This window comes from Labeo rohita, chromosome 5, assembly GCF_022985175.1.
Source record: "Labeo rohita strain BAU-BD-2019 chromosome 5, IGBB_LRoh.1.0, whole genome shotgun sequence".
Classification (NCBI taxonomy): Eukaryota; Metazoa; Chordata; class Actinopteri; order Cypriniformes; family Cyprinidae; genus Labeo; species Labeo rohita.
In genome coordinates, this window is record NC_066873.1 from 26,261,138 (window position 1) to 26,274,401 (window position 13,264).

Here is a 13,264-nt window from a genome sequence, read left to right on the forward strand (position 1 = left end):
AGTAAATGATGACTAAATTTTCATTTTTTGTTGAACTGTCTCTTTAAGTATAACCTTCTGATGTACTTACAGTCTCAATATCAGCGTCAACAGCAAGGAGAAAATCTGCCATCACCGAATATTTAAAAAAATATACAATAATAATAATAATGAAAGAAGGAAAACTAAGGCTGATATCTTGCAGTGAGCAGCTGTGAGTCTGTGCCTGAAACTCTCAGGAGCCCAAAAGTGCTGTTTCATGCGCCTATCACGACTGTGAAGGATGCATTCACCCCGTATCACCTCGTCTATTGTTACACTGCAGAAATGCAGTATAATACAGATGCATTAAACTGTTCATCTGTTTTTACATACGAAAAGTAGGTTCAACAGAAATGCGAAATTAAAGGGAAAACAATAATATTAATATAAATCGGCCTCACTGTTTATCAACATTTTAAAATATCTCAACAAAAACAAAACAAGCGGTATCTTTCTGCGTCTCCGGTGACTCTCTTGTTTTCCTACACACTACAGTTCCTCTACATGTCATCGTCAGCCACCCAAAAGCTGTTTAACATCACGACTTTACAGAATAAACAGGCCATATTTCCACTCGGGCTGCAAGACACTATTCATACGCTGAGTCGACATGATTGGTATCTTAACAAATAAACAATGACACTCCGCTTCAGCCGAAGGAGAGATAAAAACCAACATTTACCTGTCAGACAGAAACAAAAATAACGCTCATAGATGATCATTTTAGGCCAATCGGTGGTGTTTGTAACAGTGGTGGGTAGCAGTGCACTAAGCAGCATCCATACTGAATACAGCATGAGTGTGCGTCACAGCTTTGACCAGAACCAATGAATGCTTGCAGCTCTTTCGTCTCATCAAAAACTATTTTTTAATTTACTTAAACTAATGCAGTTTACATGCTACTTGATTTAGGAGTTGATGTTTTTAATTGTTTTGCTGTTATTTTTACTTCGGCTTTTTCTTGTTTTAGAAGTAGCTGATCTCGAACCAGCCGCTTCATCCCCATTAGTCGCTTAAACGCTTGTATGGAAAACAAGAGGGGCTGACCTCGGATCAGCTGTTAAGACCGTAATTGTGATGTCAGCGGAAGTTTCGGGAAATGTGAGGAAAGCGGTCCGTCGCCGAACACAGACCGTCGACGTCGCGTTTAGACGTGTGAAGGGGTAAAATAAACATTAGATAATTCGACGTTTTTGGAAATCATGCCACCAGGTAAGAATTTTAGGAGGAGGAAGGAGGAATCATCCGACGAGGAAGACGATGAGACAAAAGCTGTGGTCAGGTAGATATGTTTATCGCGTTAAGGCATAATGGAGTAACCGAACATGTCCGTGTACAAAAGTGTTTATACAAGTGTCAAATTCATTTAGAGGCCACATGCAGACGCATATTTTTATGTCAGAATATATTTTAAAATGATACAATTAAACGTATTTCCTAAGGTCCAAACTGGATGAAGCCAAGGAGCTTCAAAGTTTGCGAAAAAGGCAGCATGGAGTAAGGTTGGTCACATGTCTGTTTACAATGCTATTTGTTTTTATACCAATAAGACAGTCTTAAACGTATTATTTTTGCATTGTTTAATTTTCTAGTTTTAGTTAAATGTATTTAAAATAATTTTCAATTATGTTAGATTAAAAGTCGAAATAATATATGCTGCTTTCCCTTCTGTTTCTCCAGCATTGCAACGTTACTTGTAGGAGAGAAGCTTCCTTTGGAGGCTGAGCTTGAGGTATGTTTTATATATATATATATATATATATATATATATATATATATATATATATATAATTTTTTTTTAACCAAACTACATTTTGTATTACAGTAAATGTGTGATTTAAGGGGTAAAATGTAGTCACTCCCTGTTTTGTGCATTAGGATGACCCATTTAAACTGAAGACTGGAGGTGTTGTTGACATGAAGAAAGTAAAAGACAGAAACCGAGACATGTACGTGATATTATGGAGTCATGTTTGCAATTCTTTTTCAAAGTTAATGTTTCTGCATTTTAAAAGTGAAATAATTAACATTCCGTCTCCACTATAGGACAGCAGATGAAAACGACTTGAATCTTGGTACGTCCTTTTCTGCCGAGACTAACAGACGAGATGAAGATGCGGATATGTAAGTGCATATGTGTACGCACAAACAATCTGTATTTTTTGTTGCTTTAACACAATCTGTATTGTAAAAAGCGCTATATATATAATAATGGTGACTTTTGTCTTTCTACATGATGGAGGTTTTTTTGGTCAGTTTTGCCTCAATTTAAATGTTTACATCCTCTGCCTCTCTACTTGTATGCTATTGCATTCAGGATGAAATACATTGAGACTGAATTAAAGAAAAAGAAAGGTATGGTGGAAGCGGAAGAGCAGAAAGTGAAGATGAAGAATCCAGAGGACCTCCTGTACGAGCTTCCAGAGAACATCCGTGTCAATTCTGCCAAAAAGACAGAAGAGATGTTGTCCAATCAGATGCTGAGTGGAATTCCAGAGGTGGATCTGGGGATAGAGTAAGTAAAAACCAGAACTGATTCAAAGACTGTAGTCCAACTAGCTATGGATGTCAGCTTCAACTTTTATTCCTCTTTCTTATCAGTGCAAAGATAAAGAACATCATCAGCACAGAAGAAGCCAAAGCAAAGCTGCTTGCTGAGCAGAGGAATAAAAAGAAGGACAGCGGGACCTCCTTCGTTCCCACTAACATTGCCGTGAATTACGTCCAGCATAATCGCTGTAAGTGCACACACATATCTGAACAACCAGCACTTTGTATTTTAAGGTCATGTGCTTAGTATTTGTAAAGTGAAAGTGTTTGTCTGCACACATTTATTTATATTCTCATCATTATAAAGTATCAGTAACCTCTATGTATTTTATATTCAGAAGTATTATTCGTTTTCATCAAGGTTATCAGTCACATCTGCATTTAATCCAAACTAACTCATAAAATGTTCTGTCTAGGGCTGTTCTCAACTAGAGAATTTTCTAGTCGTTCATTTTAAGCATCAGTCAACTATTAGTTGCACATTTAATAAACCATATAAATCATAATAATGAGCCTTTAATTGCCTACATAATTGATTCGTCATCTCTGCGGCAGTGGATGCGTCTGTACGTTTCATACGGATTTCATAATCTGAGAATATTTGCTTTCTATTTGAATTTGTTCATTTAAAAGTAGACATTTCACTCTCTATAGATGGCCTATATTTTTCATGTCTTGAAGACATGAAGTATACACAGAGTTTCGTGCTCAAGTTTACAGAGACGGCAGAAAGCACATCCTGTTTGCTTTCATTATTTTACAAAAGCACAACGTTTCGTTGTTATTCTGGGTGCACACAAATAAACGTATGCCTGGTTACACAGACAAGGCTTTGACTAAGCCAGGATTAGGCTATAGATCAATTAGAGAATAGTCAGGGCAAGTTTCTTTCAGTTGAAACAGCTCAGACTTACATTTTAGTCTGGGACTAGGCTTAAGTCTTGTCTATGAAACCAGGAGGGTAGAGTCTTTACAGATTTGAAAGATTACTTTTATCTGTATTACAAAAAATGACAGAGTATTTTAAGAGCAAGTGACCACATCTATCATGCAGTAAACGTGTTACTATTCAGCTAGTTAGATTTAGCGGCCATATAAAGTTGCTACTACTTGCATATTTCATGTCGATGAATGATAGGTTAGCGTTTGTATGTCCTGCCCGAAATACTATATTACCACATAGACCAGCCATTAACAATCTGTCCGTCATGGACTGTGTGGATTTTTTTTTTTTTTTTTTGCAACTAAGCAACTAATAACATCGACCAAGACTCTTCTCGTCAACAGTTAGTTGACTATTAGGGGGCAGCTCTAGTTCTATCTGTTCTATCTCTAGGTTTGGAGATTATTAATCAAGTACTATACATATTCAGCTGCTTACTCATAAGTGAAATGATTGCAATATTTGAAACATTTGCTATTCTTTTCTAAAGGACCAAGATTAAGTCATTTTATTGTTATTTTTTTTTCAAGTCTATCATGAGGATGTCAATGCTCCCCAGAGACGACATAGAGAAGAACCCAAAGCCAGGCCACTACGTGTAGGAGACACTGAGAAGCCAGCACCTGAATGTATGATCATAACAATATCTTATTTTGCTTAAATAACACATGGAACTACACTTGTTGGCTTTATATTAATGTTTTGTGTTCACAACTCCTCGTTTTCCAGCTTCACCACCCAATTTCCGCAAGAGGCCAAATAACGAGAAGGCCACAGATGACTACCACTATGAGAAATTCAAGAAGATGAACCGACGATACTAATCCTCCACCTTTGCTACACTTTTTTTTTTCTGTAAAATGAGAGATGTATATATTTTTTACTGTATTTAAAATGTCTTCATAGCTTGTATGCAGTCATACGTTTTACAATAAAACTTCCCCCAAACCTTTGGTAATCTTCCTAAACTTTATGAAGTAGAAGAACATTTTGGTTTCATAATTATGCACTCTGCAACATGTTGATGTATTATAATGTGTGTTTCAGTTTGTGGAACAATTCAACAGAATTGATTTATTACTTTATATTAATAAACATTGTTGTTTTATTAAAGGTTATTTTTATTCTACAGACTTTGCTAATTAAATGACAAAAGAAATATTCTAACCTCTATTAGAGTTACAACATATTACCTTTCCTTTTAGGTTTGTCCTTGGATGTTTGTTAACAACCTAAATCGGAAAGGTTGTCCTAAGGTAGCACAGCAATAAAAATACACATGTAAAAGAAAAAAAGACAAAAAGAGAACACTTCCTTGGCAGTCACATTTTGAAAAAGTGAATAGCATTACAGTTCATATATACTATATAACATACAACAGTGTATTTTATTACTTAAATAGAGGAGCTAGGTTTGCTAGCTCCTTCGAAATGTATGCAGGTGTTTACAGAAAATCTTTTCTTTTAGCATCCAAAACACCACTTGCTTAAACAAGTTGTTCAATTACCTAATCTATTTTTTTTTTCAGAACAATAATGAAAGTATAGAATAGTTATAATATTACTCAAAGAGACATTAAACCAATAAACAGACAGACAAACACTTCATTATACCAATGTAGCAACTACGATTAAGAAAAAAATTCATAGAAATGTTCTCAATTCAGTGTCATATTTGCGGGACAAAAATCACATCATCTATTCAAGTAGTTGTCTAGATTTGCAGTTTGCACCTTGAGGTTTAAGATGGGCGTATTGTGATAGCAAATTGCTTAGCTGTGTAATCTAACCGGTCCATGAAGGAAGCCTCCGCTATTTCACGACTGCTCACTAGTGCTGCTGCCGTGGCTGTTTAGGTGACGCTGCATGGACTCCTGGGTTCCCAAGTGGTCTGAATCTTCTGGGTTGGCACACGAGGGATCAGAGGTCGTCTCAGGGGACCCCCAACTGTCCTGCCGATGAAAGGCCTCACAAAGTGGCAACTCAACACCATCCCACTGTCCACAGCTAGAAATGTTATACACACACACACGTTACACACAAACTAACATTTCTTCTGTCCACTTCTGCCTAAAAGCACCCAATAATCCGTTAGGAGTATGGATGATAAATGTTCATTCACTCATTACAAAAGCAAACTCACACAGCATATGAAGGAACTGGGAAAGAAAGCACAAGCAGGGAAAGCAAGTTGTGAAAAGCATTATTTCAGGATTGCTACTGGAATCGTGTGGTCACATGACATTACTCTTCTGTTCGTTGTCTTTCTGTGCATTGAACAAATGTGTGTAGTTTCTAGTAATAGAATTGCTCAACAGATATAAAGCAAAAGGCTATAAGCAACAGAGAATTTAGATTATGCACTCAGCAGAGGCAGAAAATAAATTCCAAATCAGAGGTGAGCAAATAATAAATCAGACACTAAATGTACTCTATTTGTCTCTGGTTTATTTATGAAATTTGAAATGACCAGATGGTTTGTGGAAAAAACATTTTGTACAAGTACTAATGTGACCAACACTGTTTTTACTAAATATGTCACCACAGAAACACAGTGTAGTGCAATTTCAAACACTCCATAAATGATAAATATTACATTTTGAACATGACACATATAAGCTAAAATATCTTCCCAGGTTACACAAACTTCAATTCGTTTAACAGAGAATATACAGTGAAAAACTCATGACAAACGATTTTCTTCCAGTAAGCTAATTAATATGATTCTTTAAAATAATTTTACAATACATATGGCACCCTGTAGTCTTTATTTTTTACAAATTCTAAAGTGCTTTGCATTTTGCAGCTCACCACTAAGTATGGCATCCAACATTATTGTGCCTAATCCAATATCAAATTTAGATTTGCAGGTACATTTTTCTTTAAAAAATGTAAAAATTTATTTAAAAAAATTTCCATAGTGTCTCTTCACATAGAACTATTAATGTTTATACTGGTGTGCTTCAAAGACAGCTTAAATTTATTTAAAAATCTCTCAACAGCAATAAAGATTTTGATTTACCCTTAATCTCTATAAAAATTAAATTCAAACAGCACCACTAATAAGACTAAATACACATACTGACTGCAAATAAATCTTCCAAAACATAACTGTTTAAGGCACCTGGGGAGGGGGGGGGGGGTTACTTACATGCACTTATATTTGTATAACAAATGGTTTTTCTCGTGCAAAACCAGTTACACTTAAAGTGCTTAATAATGTCTTTGGTGTGACTACAATATGGATGAACATGACAATATGAATATATAGATTTTCCATTATATTCACTACCAGTCAAAAGTTTTTGAACAGTAAGATTTGTATGTTTTTTTTGTTAACTGATCAACAAAATTTGCATTTGTTTGATCCAAAATACAGCAAAAGCAGTAATGTTGTGAAATGTTTTTACAATTTAAAATAACTGCTTTCTGTTTGAATATATTTTAAAATGTATTTTATTCCTGTGATCAAAGCTAAAATTTCAGCATCATTACTACAGTCTTCAGTGTCACATGATCATTCAGAAATCATTATAATATGCTGAACAAACATTCATTATTATTATTAATAATTATCAATATTTAAAACAGTTGAGTATTTTTTCAGAATTCTTTGAAATAAAAAGCTTTTGTAACATTACACACTATACCACTAAAAAGCTTAGAGTCAGTATATTTTTTGGGAAAGAATTGAAGAAACTAATACTTTTATTTAGCAAGGATGCTTTCAATGGGTCAAAAGTGATGATAAAAACATTTATAGTGTTACAAAAGATTTCTATTTCAGATAATTGCTGTTCTTCTGAACCTTTCATTCATCAAAGAAATCTGAAAAAAAATTCTACTCAGCTGTTTTCAATGTAATAATTACAATAAATGTTTTTTGAGCAGCAAACCAAAATATTAGAATGATTTCTGAAGGATCATGTGACTGGAGTAATGATGCTGAAAATTCAGCTTTGAAATCACAGGAATAAATTAAATTTCAAAACAGATTCAAACAGAAATCAGTTCTTTTAAATAGTAAAAATATATTTTACTGTTTTTACTTCCTGTTCAAAAACTTTTGACTGGTAGTGTATTTGCCATATTAGAAGCATAGCAGGAAAAGATATGATGTCTTGCTTGTTATTAATATGACAAGTGCAATAAAACCCAAGGGCCTACAGTATCTAAATTGTAAGTGACTCTTAATATGTTACAAGCTGGGTGAATGCACTCATTACCTGCAAGAATGAACACTCTTATTAAGGCACAATGGTATGATATGACTATGTGTATGGAGGACCACACTGGGATGGTGTAATCAAACAAATAGCATACCAACATGGTTAGCACATGATATTTTAGTAAAATGAAAACCGGCTGGAGCCTAAAATTGATTGTGCAAGTTAAAAATAACTTTAGCTCCATGAATCACCCTGTGTTATGTTCTTATGATGTACATATGCATCACATTTATGGCGTTGGTAAGCAAGGGAAGGCAGAGGTGACTGCACACGTTTGGGATCACTGGTCTATTTGTACCTGGAGGAGTAATACTCTTCCTCGAGCTCATACAGGTCGATGGCAATCTCATCACGCAGGGAGATGAGCTTCTTGTCGCACTCTTCCTGCAGCGTGCGCAGCTGCTGGTTGCGTTGATTGATGGCCTCATTGACAGAAGGAAAGTCATTTAGGATGAGGAACTGCTTCAGGTCTGAGACCAGCTTCATGAGAGACTCTCCTGCACGTACCTAAGACACATTAAACATAGAAAAGTCAACCAAGTCTAATATATCTATTCATTATCATACTATCACTGTAAACCTTACAATGTTGGCAGCTCGCACGTGCATTTCATAGTGGTCCTGCTCAGCTTGTGTCGCTCTGGAAACCTGAGTCTCATCTTCCACCTGTTGATGATATGACAGGATTATCATCCCAGTGTAGCTAAATCATATTGATGTGAACGTCAAACAGCAAAATGCATGCCTCCATACCTTCGCAGTTTTGATTATTTCTGTAAAATTGTCTAGAATTGACCTGATGTCATCTTTAAGTCTCTTATTGTAGTTCTGCAGAAGAGTTTCCTTGCTTTGCGGAAGGACTCTCTGTGTGGCCATCTTAAAGCTCTTCAGTCACACTTGACTCAGTGCTAAAGGATCAGAATCAAGACATTACTGTTAGAATTACAATTGGTTATCACACAAACCACTACTTTTACACAACCTAACTGCAGGCACAGTCTCTTCTGCTCACCAAGCCTGCATTTATTTGATTCAAAGTACAGTTAAAAAAAAAAAAAAAAAAAAAAAAAGTGACATATTTTTACTATTTAAAATAACTGTTTTCTATTTGAATACATTTTGAAATGTAATTTATTCTTGCGATTTCTAAGCTGAATTTTTAGCATCATTACTCCAGTCACATGATCCTTCAGAAATCATTCTAATATTCTGATTTGCTGCTCAAAAAACATTTATTATCGTCATTATTAGTATTTTTATGTTGAAAACAGCAGAATACAATTTTTTCAGGTTTCTTTGATGAATAAAAAAAGTTCATAAGATCAGCATTTATCTGAAATAGAAATCTTTTGTAATATTATAAATGTCTTTAATGTTACAGTGTATAATATTACAAAGGCTTTTTATTTCAGATAAATGCTGACCTTTGGATCTTTCTGTTCACCAAAGAATCCTGAAAAGATATAATTATAATAATAAAAACTATAACTATACCATTTTCAAATATTGATAATAATATTAATAAATGTTTCTTAAACAGCAAATCAGCATATTATGAACTAAGTTTACTAATACTAATATAACACTACATTTGCTGTATTTGAAATCAAATGAAGGCAGGCTTGGTGAGCAGAAGTTATCTTTAAAAAAACATTAAAAATCTTACTGTTCAAATTTTTTTGACTGGTAGTAATAGTTAGCATTAATTAATTCTAGGTAAGTTAGTCAGCTTTTACATTTCACACTATACATTTGTAAACACCGTTTTATTTGTATGTTTATAAGATCAATTACATTGAACAAATGCAAGTCGTGATGGTGACGCATGTTTTCTTAATAACTTCTTTTTATCGGTGAAAATTTCTATTTTACGAATAAAGCACAAGTTAATCAACATTCGACATTTTGTTTTTCTCCCAGACGCTAAAACTAAAAAGCGCAGAGTTGTATTACTAAACCGCACGTATTAATAATTAATGATGTAAAAAAAACTGTGTTGCTCTTATAACTTAAAAGTAATTAAATCGCTACTTACACCTGCAAGCATTCATTTAAAATCTCTTCAAACTAAACATAAGCCTCCGTCTTTTGTTCTGTCGCGTACAGATGATGTCATTACCAAATGTCGCGGCAGTTATATGTCCCACAATCCTTTTCTTCTTCCTTTCCGTCTGAACCAACATGGTGAGTGTCTGATGGTTTTGACTGGGAAGCCTTTACTTTCTTAAAATCCTTTAGCATCCTGTTTTGTAGTGTATTCTAGGACTCATAAAATATCAGTTATGGAAAATAAAGTACCAACGCTTGCTCTCTGAACGAAAATTGCGATCATTTTAAGTATTTAGATGAAGAATTATGAGAACTTTTGTGAGCTGTGTAGTGTCCGCTTACTGTCAGCACTGACGCCTCGAGATGTGGCGCCGTTAGACCGTAAGTCCTTAAATCTTAGTACCCGTAGTTTTAATACGGACTTACGTGACTATACATGTTTTTAAAAACATGTTTATTATTATGAAACAATTAGACATTGGCTCCAACGCGAATGCTAATCGATTAGCGGACTGGTTTGTAGGCCAAAAATGAATCGGATAACCGCTGGTGCTTATTATAACACAAAAGCGCTGTTGTATTTTACACTATTGCACACCTGTTGGTCAATTAACAATTGCTAATTATAATTAGTGAAAATGCGATGTTGTAGAGTAAACGTGTGTTTTTGAGATGCTACGTTGACTTGCTCCAACGCATGTCGCACCATAAGTTGCTGTGTTTTGACTAGTAGTGTGGGCTTTTTTTTTGTTTTTTGTTTGTTTTTGGCTTTTGCAGTGATGTCTTGAATTTCTTCACCTGAACTTTCTGTGTAGAACCCATCTTTTTAAAACTGAGCATGAGCCACAAAATGTTATTTCTGTTGAACTTTCTGCTCGTTTTGGATGATGAACTCAAATATTGTTGTGAATCTCTCCACAGCCTAAGGGAAAAAAGGCTAAGGGGAAGAAGGTGGCACCAGCCCCTTCAGTGGCCAAGAAGCATGAGGCCAAGAAAGTCGTGAATCCCCTGTTTGAGAAGAGGCCCAAGAACTTTGGCATTGGTGAGTAACGCCTGTAGCACAGATGAGATTGAATCCTCAGTCATTTAAAGTGTAACCGTCAAATAAGTGCAGATGATGTTATGAATATTTGCTATCTTAACAGCAATGCAGACAATCTTCCACCAAGATCGCTGATGCACATTATGTCTGGAAACTAAATGATGATTTGATGACTCTAATGCTAATGAAAGTCATACACTTTAATATACAGGTCAGGACATCCAGCCGAAGCGGGATCTGACCCGATTCGTGAAATGGCCACGTTACATCCGGCTGCAGCGCCAGCGGGCCATTCTCTACAAGCGTCTGAAGGTTCCCCCTGCGATCAATCAGTTCACCCAGGCTCTGGACCGCCAGACTGGTGAGTTATTCTGGGTCTCTTGCTGTTCATACAACAGTGCTTGTAGAGGTTGACCAGTAGTGAATTTTGTTGTTAACCAATTGAGTTTTAAATCATAAAATGACCAAAAATGTGCTTGCTTGTAAGATGCTTCATTTAATTAGAAAATTAGCAATAGTGAAGGAACCATGAGTATATTGTTTATCTTACAGAGGAGGTAAAAAAAAAAATTTTAACAGTTAATTCTACAAAGCAAATATCAGTACTGATTAATCATTGGAAACAACTTGTTGGTTGACCTCTAAATACTTTTTAGGCTTTTGTGAATGTGCAGATGATGTGAAAATATATTTGCTATCTGAAAAGTCAGTGCTGACACTTACCACCAAGATCACTGATGCACTGTTGTGTATTATTCCTACTTAAAATTCAACTTGGATTGTACTGTAAAATTAGTGATGTTAACGTTGAGGTCGTTCTGGGATTATGATTGTTAAAGTGCTTATTGGGGGAGTGTTACATTTTTAACACTTTTGAAATCTTTCTGAAGCTACCCAGCTTTTCAAGCTGGCCCACAAGTACAGGCCTGAGACCAAGCAGGAGAAGAAACAGAGACTTCTGGCTCGTGCTGAACAGAAGGCTGCTGGAAAGGGAGACGTGCCCACTAAGAGGCCACCAGTCCTCCGTGCAGGTGGGTCTTTTCCTTGAAGATACTGAAAGGTCCAACCTTTGCTTTTTCCATTGTTCTCAACCTTTTTGACTTTAAGGCTCACACTATGTCCAAGACGATAATTAATGATCTTTCTGATATGTACCTCTGGTACTTCTGTTTTAATATAAATGAACTTTGTCATTTTAGATTTGGAAAACTTGTCTGGACTATATTAATTTTTTTTTTTTTTTTTTTTTTTTTTTTTTTTTTTGTGTCACCTCCTCAGGTGTGAACACAGTGACCACACTAGTGGAGAGCAAGAAGGCACAGCTGGTTGTTATTGCTCACGATGTGGATCCCATTGAGGTGAGTTTTTCTACAGGATATAGATATCTTGTCCTAAGTCATGTTGTGGTTGTCTGCAATGATGTCTTGAATTTCTTCACCTGAGTTCAAACTGAAGATCAAAAATACGAGCTTTTTAACCCTGAGCAACAACCACTTGTCTTGCGGGAGCATTTTTGTAACTTTATTTTCAGAATTTTGGTTTCTGCTTTGATTTGTGTAGTTTGCATTGTACTGCTGAATGTGGGGATGGACATTGATGTGTAATTGATTTGTTCTTTTTGTAGCTGGTTGTTTTCTTGCCTGCTCTGTGCCGTAAGATGGGTGTCCCATACTGCATCGTCAAGGGCAAGGCCAGACTGGGCAGACTGGTGCACAGAAAGACCTGCACGTCTGTTGCTTTCACACAGACCAACCCGTGAGTAACGCACACATTCTTGTTTTACTTTCCTGTTCTGCACATCTTATGGCTATGATGTCTGAATTTCTTCAACTGAACAACCGTGTGGTTTCAAATGAGCTTTTTAACCCTGAGCAAAATGATTTGCAGCTGATTAGTTATTTGGGCATTATGGACTCAAGACCTTGGTGAGTAACACTTGTTTTTGTCTTCCCATCTTCAGCGAAGACAAAGCAGCTCTTGCTAAACTGGTTGAGGCCATCAAGACCAACTACAATGACAGATATGAGGAGGTCAGTTTATTGGCTGTAGTGGTTATCAGTTCTGACACGGATTTATCGATTTATTTGATGACATTGTTTTAATTAGCCTAACTTTTACAACTTCTCCTGATTGATGTCTAAATGTAATTTTAATCTTTGTTTCTCTCATTTCAATTCTCTCTTTAGATCCGTCGTCACTGGGGAGGCAACGTCCTGGGTCCCAAGTCAACTGCTCGTATTACTAAAATCGAGAAGGCAAAGGCCAAGGAGCTGGCTACCAAACTGGGTTGAGCTCCTGTCTTGTTTAATAAATAAGGTTCCCACAAAAATGGCTTGAGTTTGACTTATTCTTTTTACATTTCTATTATTATTATTATTATTATTATTATTATTTTTTAGCTTAAGCCCAATAAGACAATACATGCAATTAG

The 13,264-nt window shown here is 35.7% G+C and overlaps 4 protein-coding genes and 5 non-coding genes across 13 annotated transcripts in view; 7 read left to right on the top strand and 2 right to left on the bottom strand.

Moving 5' to 3' along the window:
• The window catches only part of usp20 (ubiquitin specific peptidase 20), a 30,051-nt gene extending 29,081 nt beyond the window's left edge, over positions 1–970 (bottom strand). For all 4 annotated transcript variants that reach the window (XR_007827863.1, XR_007827862.1, XM_051111235.1 and 1 more), the window contains exon 1: positions 704–970. The gene's annotated coding sequence lies outside the window, so the exon portion shown is untranslated. The remainder of the gene's footprint in view (positions 1–703) is intronic.
• A 125-nt stretch (positions 971–1,095) lies between these two features.
• On the top strand, positions 1,096–4,466 carry c5h9orf78 (chromosome 5 C9orf78 homolog). The gene is made up of 9 exons (XM_051111237.1): positions 1,096–1,303; positions 1,464–1,523; positions 1,702–1,753; positions 1,900–1,970; positions 2,068–2,145; positions 2,339–2,536; positions 2,623–2,759; positions 4,045–4,143; positions 4,244–4,466. The coding sequence occupies exons 1-9, from the start codon at positions 1,224–1,226 to the stop codon at positions 4,336–4,338; spliced, it is 870 nt and encodes a 289-aa protein (XP_050967194.1). The 5' UTR covers positions 1,096–1,223; the 3' UTR covers positions 4,339–4,466.
• Positions 4,467–4,483: 17 nt separating this feature from the next.
• On the bottom strand, positions 4,484–10,016 carry med22 (mediator complex subunit 22). Of its 2 annotated transcripts, XM_051111238.1 has the most exons (5): positions 9,778–10,016; positions 8,496–8,650; positions 8,328–8,408; positions 8,041–8,249; positions 4,484–5,520 (listed from the first exon to the last, which is right to left on the bottom strand). In XM_051111238.1, the coding sequence occupies exons 2-5, from the start codon at positions 8,616–8,618 to the stop codon at positions 5,331–5,333; spliced, it is 603 nt and encodes a 200-aa protein (XP_050967195.1). In that variant the 5' UTR covers positions 8,619–8,650; positions 9,778–10,016; the 3' UTR covers positions 4,484–5,330. The 2 variants fall into 2 exon arrangements, with proteins under 2 accessions (XP_050967195.1, XP_050967196.1); XM_051111239.1 differs by lacking the exon at positions 4,484–5,520 and having other exon boundaries at positions 5,925–8,249; positions 9,778–9,996.
• A 546-nt stretch (positions 10,017–10,562) lies between these two features.
• Positions 10,563–10,632, top strand: LOC127166226 (small nucleolar RNA SNORD36). The gene has a single exon (XR_007827873.1). It is a non-coding gene; the product is annotated as a small nucleolar RNA SNORD36 (small nucleolar RNA).
• A 68-nt stretch (positions 10,633–10,700) lies between these two features.
• On the top strand, positions 10,701–13,162 carry rpl7a (ribosomal protein L7a; the record flags this gene model as incomplete). Its single annotated transcript, XM_051109444.1, has 7 exons — positions 10,701–10,833; positions 11,045–11,194; positions 11,724–11,864; positions 12,112–12,191; positions 12,458–12,588; positions 12,794–12,863; positions 13,020–13,162. Coding segments are annotated over 7 exons (810 nt in total), but the record flags the coding sequence as incomplete, so codon positions are not given.
• Positions 10,901–10,972, top strand: LOC127166228 (small nucleolar RNA SNORD24). The gene has a single exon (XR_007827875.1). It is a non-coding gene; the product is annotated as a small nucleolar RNA SNORD24 (small nucleolar RNA).
• Positions 11,503–11,575, top strand: LOC127166227 (small nucleolar RNA SNORD24). The gene has a single exon (XR_007827874.1). It is a non-coding gene; the product is annotated as a small nucleolar RNA SNORD24 (small nucleolar RNA).
• On the top strand, positions 12,245–12,321 carry LOC127166224 (small nucleolar RNA SNORD36). The gene has a single exon (XR_007827871.1). It is a non-coding gene; the product is annotated as a small nucleolar RNA SNORD36 (small nucleolar RNA).
• LOC127166225 (small nucleolar RNA SNORD36) lies at positions 12,638–12,709 on the top strand. Its single transcript, XR_007827872.1, has one exon. It is a non-coding gene; the product is annotated as a small nucleolar RNA SNORD36 (small nucleolar RNA).
• Positions 13,163–13,264: the final 102 nt, after the last annotated feature.